The 18,286-nt window shown below is 40.9% G+C and overlaps 1 protein-coding gene across 16 annotated transcripts in view; it reads right to left on the bottom strand.

Annotated features, from left to right (window-relative positions):
* CASK (calcium/calmodulin dependent serine protein kinase) overlaps positions 1 to 18,286 on the bottom strand; it is a 321,131-nt gene that overhangs the window by 14,999 nt on the left and 287,846 nt on the right. For 9 of the 16 annotated variants that reach the window (XM_029046417.2, XM_029046418.2, XM_029046420.2 and 6 more), the window contains 6 exons: positions 15,984 to 16,069; positions 13,371 to 13,439; positions 10,298 to 10,366; positions 8,879 to 8,914; positions 5,967 to 6,163; positions 3,682 to 3,797 (listed from right to left, as the gene is read on the bottom strand). In XM_029046417.2, coding sequence (XP_028902250.1) covers positions 3,682 to 3,797; positions 5,967 to 6,163; positions 8,879 to 8,914; positions 10,298 to 10,366; positions 13,371 to 13,439; positions 15,984 to 16,069 — 573 coding nt within the window. The remainder of the gene's footprint in view (positions 1 to 3,681; positions 3,798 to 5,966; positions 6,164 to 8,878; positions 8,915 to 10,297; positions 10,367 to 13,370; positions 13,440 to 15,983; positions 16,070 to 18,286) is intronic. The other 7 variants (XM_029046422.2, XM_007667250.4, XM_007667251.4 and 4 more) reach the window with 3 other exon arrangements.

Below are 18,286 nucleotides of genomic sequence, written 5' to 3'. Positions count from 1 at the left end.
GTGACACCCTGGAAACTCACCGAAATAAGAGCCATGCGGGACAGGAACTGCGTCCAACCTAATTCACTGGTATCTACCTGAGCTCTTAAAACAGTGTTTGACCCATAGTAAACGCTTAACAAATACCATAAAAAAGTGTTTTTACTTCCTGTTCTTTCAGGAACATTTTCCCACCACAAGACTGGAAGAATAACAAGTTGGATAGCTAACAAATGCTAAGCTTTGAGATTTAAAACCCATTTTCCCCATTCTGCCACAACAATCAATGGTATTTATTGAGCACTCACTATGTGCAACAAAACCCGAATATGCCCAGAGGTTCCAAATAGGTTGGCTAGCTCTTCAGTTAAAAGTCTGATTGTTTTTAACTCTCCCTTCCCCCAGAAGTCTGCCTAGTCTGCACCTATACTACACAAAAGTGTTAGATAACCCTGCCACCACGAACAATCAGAACAGTAAAAACTAACTTTTTAAATCGCACACTAAGGACATGGTCTAGACGAGATTTACTTGATGGCATTAGGGTTTCAAAACAAAGGAAAAATGATTTTTCAACTACACAAGAGATACAAGGAGGAACAATCAAAGAGGGAACTACTAAAGTCTCTGTGCTGCCAGCTGATAAAGGAGTTATTGAAAGGAAATAGTAAGAAGCAAATCAAGAGGCATTGTCATTTGACGGGTTACTTACATGCACAGAGGCCATTGGGAGTAAGACAGCATGAAAAATGTACAGGGGTCATTGAGATATGGCTTGTAATATATTAGTAAAATTAAAAGTAGACTATGCACAAAATAAACTTTACCATGCAATATTCTAAACAAGGCAAATCAATCACATTAAGAAATGAGAAAACACACTTTAATACGAGCCTGGCAATATCCTAATACAGGAGTCACTTTTTAATGCATATGGAATTAAGCATAATTTAATCAGTCTGAGGAATGGTATTTAAGAATGTCTTACAATTTTTCTTTGCAAAGGGTGTCACAGGACATTTAAATACCAGTGAACACGTTGCTAACATTCTTGAAAACAGGAATTGAATCTAATGAAGGAAAAATCCTTTTAGAACACTTTTCCAACATGTTCGGAAAATCTGAGGGCATGATGGAGAGGTTGCATGATCACTTGGCTTTCACAGCAAGACACTGCTTTTTGAGAATGCAGAAAACCTACTTTTCTGAACAGGAGGCACAATTAAAGCACTTCCCAAAGCTTCAAAAATATAATCCAACAGTTTTCTAACAAACATTCCCGAGAATCTGGCAGAGGTTATTCAAAAATTTCATCTGCCTAGAGACTTTACCCAAAGAAAACTGTTTTAACAACCTAATTTTTCAAGCTGCAGGGCAAAGTTAGAAATAACTTTAAATATCATATTAATCTACTGAAAAAATGAAAAGACTATTTTTAGAGAATTTGGCCAAACTGAAATTGAATAAAGTTGTCACTATGAGAATTCTTCAAGCAATGAAGGCTTTGCCCTCATGATGAGGGCAGAAAGTGTTTAATTTGCATTAGAAATTTTCTCAGGAAAAGTGTGATTTCTCTGGAAATTCTGACTCCATTACTGGGCGTGGCTATTTTAAAATCCGATTCTCCGGAACAGCTGATAAGCAAGGTTTGTGTGAATGTGAGGAGACAAGAGAGGAAAAAAAGAGATTGGAAGAGAAGAGAGAGAGGCAGAGATAGGCAGAAAGAGAGAGAAGAAGGAAGAGGTAGAGGAGAAGAGAGGGAGAGAGGGAGAAAGACAGTGAGAATGACACTCAACATGAAGTGCTGGCTTCTCATTTTGGAGCCTCAGAGTCTAGTCCCAGACCCTTGGGCAAAATTCCCCCACTAACCCACCCTGTCCCTGATGAAACATGCAAATGCACTTTTACAAGCTCCTCCCCACACTTCAAGTTGAGTAGGAAATATCTATACCACTCTTTATGATGTGAAGCCACTCCTAAGAGAGTTTTTTAACCAATAAAGAAAAATTTGGAAGGCTTTCCACTCTGTAATTAACTCCAGTTTTTTTTATAGACTATATTTCAAGATCAGTGGGCAATTTAATTCTCAACTCCCCATGTGCTTCATTACCTGGGTATACCACTGCATGAACTGAGGATGAACTGACAGGCGTAACTGACAATTTCCTTAGTTTAAATTAATCCTTAATGCTATTACAATGCTTCTTTTTCTGCATTTAAATTGCTGTTAAACATGATAGCGGCATTTAAAAGAAAGTCATGATGCTGTAACTACTCCTTGAGGACCAATATGAAATGTGCAAATAAAGTCAACAAAGATGACTTGGCAGTAATAACTAGTTATATGGATTAAGTCACTGTTATTGAATTTCTAATTCTCCAAGACTTCAGTTGACACCTTTGGGGGGCTGAAGATGAAGAGTTGATTTGAAAGCAGTCCCATTTAACATCAAAAGGGACTTACTTTGAAACAGGGTTCTTTGAATGAAGCCAATTCTAGGCAAGCAACTGGGCAAAAGCAAGAAATCCCAAATTCTCCATTTATAGTTCATATGATGCAGGTCAGCTAGTGGGTCTTGGTGACTTGGTTTTAAAGTTTTAAATGGCTTAGTCATTTTAAGCTAGTCAAAAACAGTAAAAGTCAGCTAGATCATCAGACAAAATAACACTACTGATGGAACTCCTAGGCGGCTCTCATAGTTTTTCTTGCAGAAGAAGGATGACCGCTAGTACACAAAATTCTAAGGTTCATTAAATGTTAGAAATCCTTTTCTATTTAGGGTGAGATTAAATCCTGGTTTAATTAACACTCTGGTAAACCATTAATTTAGTTGGCAGAGCAATTTCTGAAACCTTGGGAAGCAATCCAATTCCAACACTGGGGATTTCAATTTTTTGTCAGCAAAACTGAGTATGGATCATTATGGCACAAGAAAAGTCCTTTCTACACAACATGGTTCAAGTTCCTTTAGCTGAATTACACCTTATACTTCTTCTGGGATTCCAGTTATTACACCATACTCCAATTCTTGTGGCACATTTTAGGAGAAATCACCAGGGGCAAATCTGGATTCTCCAACAACTTGGCATTAGACATACTTAGATAACAAAGAGTTCTGGATAATTAAGGGGAGGGCTGGTTCACCAGTGCTCCTGTTCTCTTGGAATCCTACTTTAACAAGATGAACCACAAAAAGCTGGTCCATTCATTTTTTGCAGTTCTTTTTAAAACCAAGCTCCCTGGGACACCAAGAAAATTAATTTAGGTGTCGGGTGCATGCATGAGGCCTCTCCAAAACACCAAGTATGGGGACACAGTCAGGAAGCCAGGACATTTAAATCTCAAGTAGGGACAGAAGTTTTCCAATTACTTCAATGGGAGGGTCTCGAGGAAGCCCTGGGGCAGGGTTTGGTCCACAATGTTGATTTTACTTCAATGATTTCCATTAACCTCTTCTGAGAAACTGGAAGTTGAAATACTTCCCCACACATAGAGATAGGCACAAACCTACATACCCACACATCAACCAAAAAACTTTCTGTTTTCCAATAAATTACAACAGAGTATTGGCACATAACTGACATTTCTTTACAAAGGACTGATATCCTCTGAAAGTTGTATTAGCTCGTAGAGAATTTGGAGGCTTGAACTGAAAAGTTACATTTAACACAGGGCTCGATGACACCCGCACTCTTTCTTACCTGCATTGTGCTTTGCCAAATATTTATCTTTGTACTGCTTCTTCTTCTTGCCAAACCAAGTACAGCTAGCCTGCTGCTCCTGTTTGGTCTTCTCCATGGCAATACAAGCTACTCGCCTAGGACATTAAGAAAAAGAAAAACTGAGTCTTTCCTGGGCGAAGCAACTGCCAGACTTCTCTGAAGTCCCTGCTCTGTGCTGAAATGGTGTTGCGAGAAGGGATGTTACTTTTTGCAGCTTTGGGATTTTTTGGAGGAAACCCCTGTGCTGATTCATTGGGGTATTCACTAAACACGTGAAGCAAATTTTCAGTTAAGGATCCTGCCAAACAATCAATCAATCCCTGGTATTTATTGAATGCTGACTTTCTATGGACCATTATATTAAGGACTTAGGAGTGTCCAATACCAATGAAAGATGGAGCAGTGGATGGAATAGTGGCAGGAGTGTCTGCAGGTGTGGAGGGAGAGAGTTGGTGTAAGGTGACATTTCTCCACCCTATTTGCTTACACCTCTGTGTTGCAGCCGATTCACTTGGATCTGTATCCTTTAGCATTTTGATATCCTCCCTCTCTGCAACTCCTCAGCATTTATATATATATATATATATGTATCTCTACATTCTGCTGCTTCCCCATCTCCAAATGATTTTAGTATTTCTCTCCCCTATTCGATTGCACGCTCCCAGGCAATGGGGAATGTGTCTGCCAACTCTACTGTATGATACTCTTTCAAATGATTAAGTACAGTGCTCTGACATAGAAAGTGCTCGATAAATACCACTGATTGATTGACAGGAGGAGGAGGCGAAGCAGGAAGGCTGATGGGCTCTGGGATGCACTGGGTTTGCCAGGTTCTTTTTGGCTTTCTGCAAGTTCCCTATGGTTCATTTCCCAAATATTCTGGGGAATTTTCCAGCTTTCTCCGCAGCCATCTTACTGCTCCATGGGGAGAGTGGCAGGTTTGATGGGGACTGATCAAAAGCTCCCAAACGTGTAGGAATTTTTGGCTAACCAACTATAGTCCCTCCTCCAGTAATACTGTAGAGATGCTTTTATATTTCCTTATATCGTGGAGCTCAGATTCGGATTCTTTTTTTTTAAATGGTATATGTTAAGAGCTTTATTATGTGCTAGGCACTGTAATGGGTAGATATAAGATAATCAGGTTAGACACAGTTCCCATCCCATACAGATCTCACAGTCTTCAACCCCATTTTACAGAGAGGCACAGAGAAGTGAAATGACTTGCCTAAAGTCACATCGCAGACGACTGGAGGAGCCTGGATTTGAACCCAGGTTCTCTCACTCCCAGGCCCGTGCTCTAGCCACGAGGCTATGCTGCTTCTCAATACCAGCCTGATACCCAGGCTCTGTCCTATGTGGACATTATGAGATCTCAGAGGCCATTTCACTGGGCTGCAAGGGCTACCAAGGACAAGTACAAGTACAAGGACAAGTTCTAGTCCCAAAATGTTCCCTGGGCTTTGTGTCCTTTTCCTCAAAGGCACACGTTTGGTGACAATGAAGCCCCTGGCACACAATTCACTAAAGACTTGAGTTGAAAGGTGTTTCACAAAAGCAAATTCCTATCTAGTGAGGAATGAGAAGGACAAGGCTCTCAGAATCAGTTAAAATGGGATTGGATTGAAAGCTGAGATGTGACTGACTGCTGGAAAAGCTTCTTACTCGCTTAGTTTACCAATAAATGCTCAGAGTCGTACAATATCCCTTAAAAGCACACTTTAGAAAATGAAAATGTAATAGTCATCCATATTCTAAATAGCCAAGAGCGTCAGGAGCAGATAAGCACTTTGTCATTGGGTCATCTTTGAGTCAACTTGATAAAAGCCCTCTACCATTAAATTTTAAATTTTTGGCCAATGAAGAGCCAATTTGGCACCTCGGGAGAAGGATTAAATAGAAGTGAATATTTTTAATTTACTTGGTTCCTGAATGGCATATGTCCATATTGTAATTGCTATGAAATCAATCAGTGTGCAAATTTCCCTTTGGGTTGGGGGTAGAACAGTTTTATACCCCGGCTCCAATTATACAATTTTCTTCGCTTCCATGAAAAACACATTACAGTTTGCAACTAAGGAACAGGTGAGCCGTTTGAATGCGCCCATAAGGGCTACAGATTTGGGCTTCCAAAACCCCAAACTTGCATATGGTTGGTTTGAGAATTAGAAGTCTATCAGAACACTTGTTACACAATACGCAAGCATTAGGAAACCAACAAATGCAATCACAGGGTTTTGGTGCAGTAAGAGACTGAGACTTACCATTCCTGAAGCTCGGGAGAAGGAATGAGGCCGGCTGTGCCGTTTTTGGAATTCTCCAGTTTACCCTGCCACCAATTGTGATCGTCCTTACTAATTATCTGGATAATGTCCCCGACTCTAAATCGGATGCCAGCTTCTTTGCAGGGAATGAGGTCATCTTTTGCTGGATCGTATTCAAATTGTGCTCTTACATAGATCTATAAAATAAGAGTTAATGAGATGACATTGTAACATTTTTCGAGTATAATTCAATTGATTTTTTTAATACATACTAACCATGACAAGAAGAAAAACAAGTGATGAAAGAAAAAAGGTCAGATGAAAAATACAAAATAGAAAATAATCACTACTAATGGCATGATGCAATCTTGCATATCCAAGATTTGCAAAATATAAATAATTCACCTGACCGCTGTGCTCAATTTTACAAGAACATTGTACTACATTAGTTTCACTAAACCTCATCCTTACTGAAAATTTAATATCCAGCATTACTCATATGAAGGTGGGGGCCCAAGTTATTTAGTAACCAACTAGAGCTGGAACGCCTAGAAGCGTATTTGATGTTCGGATAAAAATTGCCTCCATTTTCACGGTGGGCAATGTTTTAATGATGTCACAGGTGAAGCGTTAGTACAAAGGAGGCAGTTTTTAAGTTATATCACTAATTATTAGCATTTGGACACCTTCAGACTCTCAAATTCCAGCTCCCATACACCCTAGTAGGAATGGTAGTCTGGTGCTTTCCAAAAAAATTCCTTTTAGAAGAAATGAGGTTTTCATTTTACCCTGCAGGGTATCAGGGTTCCGTGCTGAGCTGAGGGGAGTGGGCTTGAAGTGCACTTGCAGAATTCCAGCTCCTCTCTCCCACCATAGTGACCATGTGTCTAGATGGGCTAGATGGGGCGGCCCCTGGCTGGGTCGTGGAGGGCAGGACTGGCGTGAACACTGAGGACAAGCCTGGCATCTCCAGGTGGTGGGCTCAGGTCTAGTGCTGAAGGTGGTGGAGTTGAGGGTGAGTCGGGCCAAATGATTCTTTGGCTATCACAACCTGGGGGCTCATTGGGATGGATAGCACCTATGACCTCAGGTGAAACTTGAAGAGTTGGCCTTAATTAGAATGAGAAACAGCATAGTCCAAGTAGAAAGAGCATGGGCCTGGGAATTGGGAAGTCAGCTCTGTCACTTGCCTTCTGTGTGGACCCGGGCATCTTTTAACTTCTCCATGCTTCACTTTTCTCTCCTGTAAAATGGGGATTAAATATCCCAAATGGGCCACGGACTGTGTCCAATCTGATCCTCTTGTATCTACCTCAGGGCTTAGTACAGTGCTTGGCAGGCAGTAATAATAATAGTAATAATAATAATAGTGATATTTAAGTGCTTATTATGTACCTTGCACTATACTAAGCACAGTAATAGATACAAGTATATCAAGTTGGACACAGTCTCTGTCCCACATAATAATAACTGTGGTATTTGTTAGTGCTTACTATGTGTGCCAGGCACTGTACTAAGCGCTGGGGTGTATACAAGCAAATCAGGTTGGACACAGTCCCTGTCCCCACACAGGCTCTCAGTCTGAATCGCCATTTTACAGATGAAATAACTGAGGCACAGATAAATGAAGTAACTTGCCCAAGATCACACAGCAGACAAGTGGCAGAGCCAGAGTTAGAACCATGCCCTTCTGACTCCTAGGCCAGGCTGCTTTTCTAAGCAGTATATGCTTAGCAAATATCACAGATTATTATTACTGTAATCATCATCATTCTCTGTAATTCTTCATCTCTTGTGGGGAAACAAAACGTTTCACAGATCTTCTCTCCCTCCTGTGCAAATTAGGCCCAGCTGCCAGGGCTGCAATGTGAGGAGCAGAATGAAGCCTGTGGTCATGACGGGCATATTTATGAACTATCATCTGCCGGAAATTCTCGAGGAGGCAAAATATCTGACGGCTCTTGTGATTTTACAAATGGAAAACTCCGAAGGAGCAAATCAGTGGGCCACCTTGGGAGTCGACTGAAAGTGCTCATGTTGGAAAACAAATGGGAAACAGATGGAAAAACCCAAGGTTTTGTAACTTTATATGTTGACTTGAGCTTACAAATACAATGTGGAGAAAATGCTCCTAGTTGTTATTCATGAGAAGTATCTTTCCTATTCTAACGTAGGCAACATAGGTCAAGTTCAAAACTGTAATCACAGTAGAGGCATCTCTACGAAGACTTTTACAGAGACAGAAACATCGGCTTGGGGAATTGAATGGCTGTGAAATTTCGTGTGGGAATAAATCCAATCTCAAAAAGTGTGCCTTAGCCTACATATTCAGTTTTGGCTATTTGAAAATTGTCCCACCGTGGAAAGCACCAAGAAGAGCACTTGACTTTTCATATTTTGGCCATTTGGTTTGACAAAAGAACTACTGAGAATTCAGTCAAGTTGAGAACTTTGGCAAAACTTTTGTAAGGCATGGCTGTAGTTAAAACTGGGGAATGCTCACATTCGTTACATTTTCCAAGTCATTTCAAAGCCAATCAGTATTGGAAATCTGAAAGCCTTTATGTGAAAAATACAGTCTGACTTTTATAGATTCCAATACTCTGTAAATTAATTTCCTGTTGATCCAAGTACATAGCCTGGCTTCACTTTCATCCCACCATGCAACCAAAGGCCTAGAAAACTGGGTAGAATTAGAATCCTGATTACCACTGCTTAAACGTATGTGTAAAATAAATAAATTATGGCATGAATTAGTCATGTATAAATGTGTTAAAATGAAATGAGGTGAAGTCTTTGGTTTTAAATGTTACAATCGGTGTGGGCAGAGACTATGAGATGGAAAAGGTGACAAGGGGTTTGGCTATCAGCGGCTAAGTTTAGAAGAATTTCTACAGAGGAGAGCTATTCACCTGTCGTCCTTTTGGTTGGGTAGTTGATGGCAAGTCCTGTGGAATAAAGCCAACCCAGGAGAAGAAATTTTCATTTTACTATTCAATAGTAAAATACAATGTAATTTGTGTGCTTTGTTACAATACAGCAACATTTATGCCAGAATACATAAATTGTAACTATGTAGAATACATTATCATTTCTCTGAAATCTTTACTAAAGAAAATCCAACCCAAGCTGTTTAGCAGCAAGCTGAAAAAAGCAGGTAAGTTTAAGCAGATAGAAATATGCTTTTCAAAAATAGTTCACCATCTTCAACACATAAGCACCTATATGTGATTTTTTTTCTTTTAATTCTAACTCCCCCTTTAACTCGTAAAAATAAATCTCTTTGGACTCTGAGAAATTCAAACTGTCCTGGATTTTATCACCCAGAATATGTATGCTAGAAATGTAATCGGGCAGCCTATGCCTAATTATTTAGGAATAATCACATATGCATTTAATTGGTCTCCCATACGTTACAATTACACAATTAGAATACCGTGGCATTTGTTTCCAATTCATTATTACTAATTTTACTTAATAAAATAGTTGCTGTATTTAAAGGGCATATCACAGAAACACACCCATAAAAGAAGTGATTACTGCAACACCGGAGTTCTCAACGTTAGAACTGGAAGAGAGGTCAGCAGTCTCTCAAGGGAAGGACAATTTCTCCTCCCCCATATCTTGCAAACCTGCAGACACAGGTGCCCTAATATGTCTACATTAAAGCAGATAATTCGTTTCAAAAAGGATGCCACTGAAAAAATCCTGAAATTCCCAGCACCTCTTTCCCTGAGTCCATACGGGACAAAAAGCACTTTGTGTTCAAGATGTGATTCATAGCTTGGCTTGTAGTGCAGTTGAAAGCCAGTTCCTTTTGCTTGTCATACCCAAGCAAGGCTCATAGGTCACAAAGTTTGTGCAAATACCACAGCAGCGGAGGGCACACCAATTCGAAAACTCAGATAGCGGAAACCAATAAATAGTACGGCTGTCTCTCCACACGCAAAACCTTAGAGCCGGAGAATACGCAAGATGCCTGCTCTGCAAATACCGGCTTTGATCCCTGCTATTGGAACTGTAGAAATAAAAAGGAAGCTTGGCTTCACTCTGTACAAAGCAAGGCCAGAGGATGGACTGGGAATGTTTTTTTCGAAAGACTCAAGTGCTGCTGCCCTAGGCTTCTTCCGCTTTGACCTATTCGTGGGGTTTTAATGAGAAGAAAATGGTGAAAAAGAAGTTCTAAGAGGAAAACTCATTGTAGCTGAAGTAGCCACGTAGGTCAGCAGAAGATCATATTTCCACTGATCAACACAGAACCAGGACAGGGATGGTAGGTGAAGCACCAACAAAATTTTCACACTTTTGTGGTGTGGAATTGGAGGTCTTACCGAAACAGAATTGTTAGTGCTGCTAGGACCATTAGCTGGGGACTGTCTGGATGTAGAGGGGGAATCTCTCTGAAATAAGACACAAGATTCATTAACACATAACACTATCACAGGAACATAGACATAGTTACATGAATCGTTACCGCCATGGTCTTACAAAACCCATTTCTTTGAGGTTTCATTTGCGCAGGTTTCCACAAAAAAACCTCACGATCCCCATAAGAATGTGGAACGCTTTTGGACAGTTCATTACTATCAGCCAGTTATGAGATTTAAATGAGCTACCCATTCCATCGTTTTTCCCTCCCCAACATGTTCAAACATTTGATCTCCTAAAAATAGTCACCGCAAGTAACACATGTCGACATACCACAGAGCACTGTACAAATGCACACTATCCAATTATTGTGCTAAAGGTCCCAAATCAATGCTTTCTAATATATTGTGAAGAATATCTTTCTCCAGATAGTTACCTCTTTACCGACTCAAAGCTGAGGATTGCTGAATGTGCAAAATCCGACAATATTACGACCTGCCAGATTTTCTTTGAAGCCTGCTGACTAGCAGGAGGTAAGGGCGATGGTGATTTAAAAATCAGGTTTTCAATCGACAGAAAAGAGTTTTATGCTTCGGGTCAGCTTTGCCAATAGGGAGTGAGGGAGAGAGGGAGGGAGAGGAAGAAGGGGAGAAGGAAAGGGGAAAGGAGGGAGGGAGAGAGAGATGGAAATTTTGACTTTCCAGCAAAATTTCCAGCCCTTTCATCCACACTTTCCAGTGTCACTCTTTGTTTCTGCTCCCTTGAACCCTGGGCTGAGACAGACAAGATTCTTCTCATAGCTAATGAGCTAATTCAGAAGCATTGTCACCCTGGACAGAATCTCTGCTTCCCATTAAAAACCAATCAAAAGGTAAAGGAGAACTTGACCTTATTAAGTGCCATTCGAGGCAGCCACTTGGTTTCTCTTAGGTTTTGGGCACATGCCAATTGGCCCCGGCAAGCTTGTTCTAGGTTATCGGCATTATTTTATCTCTCACGAAGCATGGCATGATCTAAAAAAAAAATCCCCATCTGCTATAATTTAACAATAGGGTGTGGGAACAACACTTAAATAATACTAACTGTGATATCTGTTAAGTGCTTACTAACTGCCAACCACCGTACTATGTGTTGGGATAGATATAACACAGTCAGGTCCCACACAGGGCTCCCAGTCTAAGATGGAGGGAGTACAGGTATTGAATCTACATTTTTCAGATGAGGGAATTGAGACACAGAGAAGTAAAGTGACTTGTCCAGGGTCACACAGCAGGCAGATGGCATATTTGGGATTAGAACCCAGGTCCTCTGACTCCCAGGCCTATGTTCTTTCCACTAGGCCATACCACTTCTTAAGCCCTTGGGATATTGGCCTGGGACCCCAAGAATTCAGTAGGGTTGACAAAAAAATGATGAGCTTTTTCCTTTACTATTTGGGTCAAAGCCCCAGTGACTTTTATTCACTGCTTTGGAAGTTCAACACAACTTTAGTGTTAGTTCTCTCGTGATCTTCCTAACTCGTTTATACAAAAGTTTACAGCACTGAGTCACTGCTGTATTTGAACAGGTCACAGACAATCTCCAGGTAATCTTTTCTCAGTACATTAGGGGAGAGTTGCATTCGAGATTCCAAATCCCAAAACTGAATCCTGGAGAGGTTTATTTACACTTTTGTCTTCTGAGGCCTCAGAATAGTTGAAGTTCCATTAAAAACCACCAAGGGGAGCACATAAGCTGATGTGGCAGAACTCAAGTTTATTCTTCCTATAACACATCTTTATGGGGCTCTAAAATCTCCCAGAAAAGGAAATAAAAAATCTATATACCCCATCTAGATCTATTAAGAGAAGACTATAAGACATTGGTTTTGGCCTGAGCAATATAAAGTTTAATTGTGATTAGCAGAAACACTGGAGAAAGATAGTGAATGGATTCAATTTTGCAACGACACTTCATTAAAAGTTACTCTTTACTTGACTTTTAAAGGTTTGTGAGCCTTATGTGGGCCAGGGACCATGTCTGATCTCATTGTATTGTATCTATCCCAGTGCTCGGTACAGTGCTTAGCACACAGTAAGTGATTAACAAACAGCACAATTGTTAGTCAAAAAAATTAACTTTGTAAGTGAGAATTTGACATTAATGCATTTGTACATCCTATTTAGGATTTATTCACAACAGCCAGTTCAGAGAAACAATATCACCACTGATAAAGTATTCATGCCACTGTATTTCCAAACCAGTCTCTTCTAAAATCAGGGGTAATGACATTCTAATCTCAAACTCTGATTCAATAATCAACCCCTAATCCAGTTGGCAATCTATGAAACCTTATGAGGAGAATTCTCATCGTTTCTCAGGAAGCTATTCCAATCTAAGAGAGACGTTCTGGGTGTTCATAGATACTATTTGGAAGAGCTGAAAGATTTGTCTTAAAAGCACCAAAGATTCTACAGTTTTAACAATTCTTTAAAAGGTTAAAAGGTAAAATTATTTTTCTCTAGTCAATGCAAATGCTCAATTTTGCACTGAAATAACAAATTTAACTACAGGGAGCAGCCAAAGACAAATCTATTAGTATAGCTTTATTTTGAAAATAGGACACTGAAAAAACTCTATAAAGTCTGAAACTAAGAGACCCATCAAATTCGTGGAATGGTGACGAGTAAGGAAGTCGTTTGATAAAGGAAGTCAAATTACTTTCCCGAAAATATTATTACCAGTGTGACTCTTATTTTCTCAAGAAGTTAATGTTTGTTTTTTTAAGCCCGGAGACATTTCATACGGCTTCTCTTTTGCTCAATAGTCAAGGCTGCAAAGGGTTCATTTAAGGTGCTGATGGAATGAACGTGTGACGCAAAGAGTATGTGGGTTGGGGCCTACTTCTCTGTTCCGTTATCTTTGTTGTAAAATTGGTGTGCGGGATCTAACAGCAAAGGCAGAAACAATTTCCCAGAAAGCAATAACAGTCAGCCATCAGCAAGAAATTAGTTACAGGTCTGAGAGGAGAAGGGAATGGTTCATTAAACTCATTACCTCACAGGATGAAGACTGAGTGCGGTAACTTGGCACAATCTTGAAGGTAATACTCCCCCGCATTTCCCTCTGGAGAAAGAAAAGCAATTTTTTTTCCCTCTCTTTGTAAACAAATGTTGCAAATAAACACATAAGAAACCACTCTATTTATGAAGCAATCAGGGCAGGCCATCTGAGAGGAGCGATTCCTAAAATAGACCTTCAGGAATATCTAGAAAACTGCAACAAACATATGGGTTCACTTTGAAACACAAGGAGACACATCATCTCCTATTAGCATAAAAGCAAATGGTTTCAGCTAATTAACATCATGAGTTTTCAGTGATCTTGAAATTTCTGTTCTAATTTTACTTAAGGGCTTTTAGTCATTTCAGCCATTGGCTTCCAGTTTTCCCTCAATTATTTTCTGGGAATTGATGATCTTTTTGTATGAACAAAATGCTAAATGTTATAGAAAATCTTGCAATTTTCAGAAGAGAAGACTTTGCCCCAATGAAGTCGAAGGATATGTACCACATTGGGAGTGTTAACTTGAGTGCCTTCAATAACTTCACTCCTGTGTTATTGAAGAACTGTATACAAACATACATACACATATACACTCACAAACATTTATCTAGACTCAGTACCAAACAGCAGGAGGACATGTCAAGCAGGATAAAGCTTTCCCTTTTTTTTGTCTGACTGCCATGTTCTTCCACTGGCTTAGCTCAGGAAAAGGGGGCTTCAGGGTAAATGCAGTTCGCTAGTTGTGGTGCAGAGTGTTTTTCATTTTTTCTACTCCACTACACTATCTTCAAGTGTCATGTCCACACACATCCTGCCCATTCTGATCGATGCCTGGCAAGATGATGAGAACACTTGAAGCACAGGGGCTGGCCGGATGTGGAGTCGATATCATAGCGCTGGGTGAGGCTGTGTGGGTCCGTTGAAGTCACGTCCAAGATGTACTGTGTGGGAGCGGTCTTTCCGGAATGTGTGTGGAAAATTGTGTATGGTGTCTACTGTTGCTGAGGTCTCAGAGAGATATTCTGTGACCAAAGACTGGAGCCGTTTCCCTTGTTGGTCATCTCACAGCATGTGTCACTGAAGCCAGGGGAATTTGGGCAAGAGAGATGTGGATGGCTTAGATTAAAATATCACCACTATTTCAGGAACAACTCCAAAACAAGTCATGTTGGAAGCAGCATGTGTTGAGGATAGAGAAAGGGCCTGGAAGTCAGAAGGTCAGGGGTTCTAATCCTGGCTCCCCCAATTATCTGCTTTGTGACCTTGGGCAAGTCACTTCTCTTTGTCTCAGTTACCTCATCTGTAAAGTGGGAACTGTGTCCAACTCGATTTGCTTGTATCCACCCCAGCGTTTAGTACAGTGCCTGGCACAAAGTAAGCACTTAACGAATACCATCATTATTATTATGTTGGTGGTAGGTGTACCTTTCCCTTCTTAACCATTGGTTATGAACGATAATCACTCCAAAGAATAAGGGGCCAGAAAAATGGCGGTACTGTATTTCCACAGACCAAGTCTACAAATGGACAAGATTGTCTCACTCACTGATACATATTATCCATACAATCGCTCCACCTGCAGTGTAACCCTGGAGCCAAAGGGAACTCCAAGCATATATACATATACATATGTAAACAAACGCACCCTCACACATGATCTCAATGCCCATAGCAACATTTTCAAACCCATAATATACCTAGATATCTGGAAATGTTTGCTAAGGAAGATGATATCTCGCTCACCGAGAGGCTAACAATTACTCTATACTGGGTTCCCTAGAAGACAATTGCTTGCTATACATTACCTGTCTGCGAGGCCTACTGTTTTTTTCAAACTTGTGTTGGTAAATGTTAGCACTCACACGGATCTAGGAATAGTGCGGATCAGGTGACTGGAGGCGATGGGTAGGGGTAGGACATGAGTGCCAGTGTGTTCCTGGAAGCTGGGAACTCCTGACTCCCTACTAACATTGCTTTAAACGGAACAGTCATCATCCCATCCTGATTCCTCGGTGAGCGAGAGATGAGAATAATCAGGGGGATCTCAGCTGCCTCTCGATGCGTTTCTTCGCTGAGGCTTAGCTGGCCCCAGTGAACAGATGTGGAAGGCCAAATTGGACCTGGGTCATTGTGTAGGGCTTACGAGGGTGGGGCCTGTCCAACCCATGGCTCACTTCAGCACCTGCCTCAGGGAGAGATCGGATTTCCCACTGTGATTCAGCTACCCTGATGCAGCCACAACCAACAATTCAGCCCGACCACAGCAACCACACAGGGTATATATGGAATACATCTGAAAATGGTTTCTGGCAGGAAGGTGGAGGTTAGCATGTAATTAGGTCACAAGGGCACATTGTTGGCAAAAGTGCCCGGATACATCTGTTAAGTGAGAAATGGGTGCTGGGGACGGATTGCAAGGGGGAAGAGGAGGGGGGTGAGCTATCCACACCCTCATGGGGATGAGGTTTTCCAGGGTCTGTAGTCAAGAAGGTAGGGCAAGTCCACATTAATAAATGATGCCAGATGTACTTCAGACGGCCAAAGGAAATACTCGACTTTGCTCTTAAAAAGGGCAGCTATAAAAATAAAATTTTAGTCACTTACCAGCATTTTTTGCAATTGCTCCACTGTTTGGTTTGCTACACTGATACCGTTGATTTCTCGGATTTCGTCACCTACGTGGAGTGTGCCTGTGGGATGAAAGGAGGTAACAGATCTATATGTATGACGTCTTCAAAAAGAACAAGTTGAGCAATTTAAAGTAATAGTAGTGATAGTAATAGTAACAGCACCAATTATGGTGAGCCCACTTGAGGTAGTGCTCTGTACTAATGCTTGAGAAGTACAGAATAGCAAAGTGACTTTTCCCTGCCTGCCAAGAGGGTACCCCCTGATGGGGAAGACAAACATAAAAATAGTTACAACTGGATTGGTCAAAATAAAGAAACTGAGCAGATATGAGTGCTAAGAAGTGTAAATAAGTCATAAGTGCTAGAGTTGGCTGAAGGGATGATAAAGCTTGGGGTGGTGGAAAATTAACTGGGAAACATTTGGGAGAGAGTGAAAATGGGGTGTGAGTGAAATAGTGGAGGTAGGAAAGTTAAGAGTGAGGTACAGCTAGAAGTTTGGCTTAAGAGGAATGAAGACTTTAAGTAGGGGGTTAGTGGGTGGACAGAGCAGATAAGTAAGGTGAGGCCAGGTGGTGGACAGCCTTGAAGTTGACTGGGAGGAGTTTTGGTTTGATGGGAAGAGAAACATTCATTCATTCGTATCTATTTAGCACTGTGTGCAGAGCACTGTCCTAAGCGTTTGGTAAGTACAGTTCAGCAACAGAGACAATCCCTGCCCACAACAGGCTCACAGTCTAGAAGGAAGCCAGTCACAGTCTGACACAGGAAGCCAGCGGAGAATGGGCAGGAAATGTGTCTGCTTATTGTTATAATGTATTCTCCCAAGCACTTAGTACAGTGCTCACACAGTAAGCGTTCAATAAATACGACTGATTGAGGTGAGATGAGGGCTGAGCCAGGTTTCGGGAAGCTGATCCGAGCAGCAGTTTATAGTACAGGCTGGACTGGGGAGAGGCTGGAGACTGAGAGTCCAGTCAGTTAGTCAATCATATTTATTGAGCATTTGCTATGTGCAGAGCACTGTACTGAGCACTTGGGAGAGTACAGTATAACAATAAACAGCCATATTTCCTGCCCACAATGAGATTACAGTCTAGGGAATGAGCAGACGAGTGAGGAGACTAGTGCAATAGGGAAAGATAAGAGTTTATTTCTAATTTGGTTGTAGGACAAACTTACGCAAATGCATAATGTACAACCAATTGGACTCTGCTTTCTGTACGTTGTCCAAGAGGTTTCTCACACACAGGCGAATGGACATAAATGCTCATGCAAAATTAGGTCAGGATAAGCCTTGTTGAAGGAAGAAAGCCGCATCATAAAGAAGACAGAAGGTGTTCTTTCCTTCTGAGGTCTGGAGTTAGAGAAAATGTGACGGGGTGAGCAGGATGGTTAGAATTACAATACTCTAGCTAGGAGATGAACCAGGACTTTAAGTTTTATGGTAGGAATAAATCACTAACTTTGGGGGTTCAGAAGCAAATTACTGATCTAAAATACACCAGCCCTTCAATGACCTAGGAAATCCCCTTTGCATATCGTCTTAAACCGGGGATGGGCAGAATATGGCCTGAGGGACAAGATCAAGGCTGCCAATCTACTGGTGAAGTGGTCAGAGATTTACCTGAGGGGTCTCCCAACTAGCTGAACTATATAAGGCTTTTTTGGCTACACCTGCACACCAAGGCCTCCAGACCTGCAGTTTAGTGATTATAGATGCGTTGTCCACCAAGATCATTGCAGTAAAATTGGTGTTTGCAAATTACTCTTCCTATGGAAACTGGACTACTTCACCAACCTATTGTTCATATATGTATAACAACATTTATGGATAAATGTGCTTTATTATGCAGTATAGTAACATGTATGTGTAATAATGTGCCTTTTGAACACGTTCAAAAGACATTCTTTTATGCTAGAGTAGCTGGCACTCAATCTCGTCAATGGGCTGCTTGAAGCTTGAAAATGAGCTGGAAAATTCCTCCCTCTAAATTAGAGGTTTGGATGGGGATGATGGCGATAAATTGCCTGAAGTTCCCGAGAATTGTGCCTTTGTTGATTTCTATATCAAGGGTGATCACACTGATTTTAAATGAAAAACATTTCATCCAGATGAACAATCCTTTGTTTACAATCCAGTCCAGCCAAAATGCTGAATTCAAAAAATGTTGATCACAGACATGCCAGCTGATTGAACTTGATCCTGTCTGTAAAAAGGATTTCTGCAAATAAAACATCATATTTTCCAGTTGGTCCAAGTTGCACACTGCCTCCAAG

The sequence above is a fragment of the Ornithorhynchus anatinus genome, chromosome 18, assembly GCF_004115215.2.
Source record: "Ornithorhynchus anatinus isolate Pmale09 chromosome 18, mOrnAna1.pri.v4, whole genome shotgun sequence".
In the NCBI taxonomy this organism is placed as follows: domain Eukaryota; kingdom Metazoa; phylum Chordata; class Mammalia; order Monotremata; family Ornithorhynchidae; genus Ornithorhynchus; species Ornithorhynchus anatinus.
This window is presented reverse-complemented; position numbering and strand designations above follow the sequence as displayed.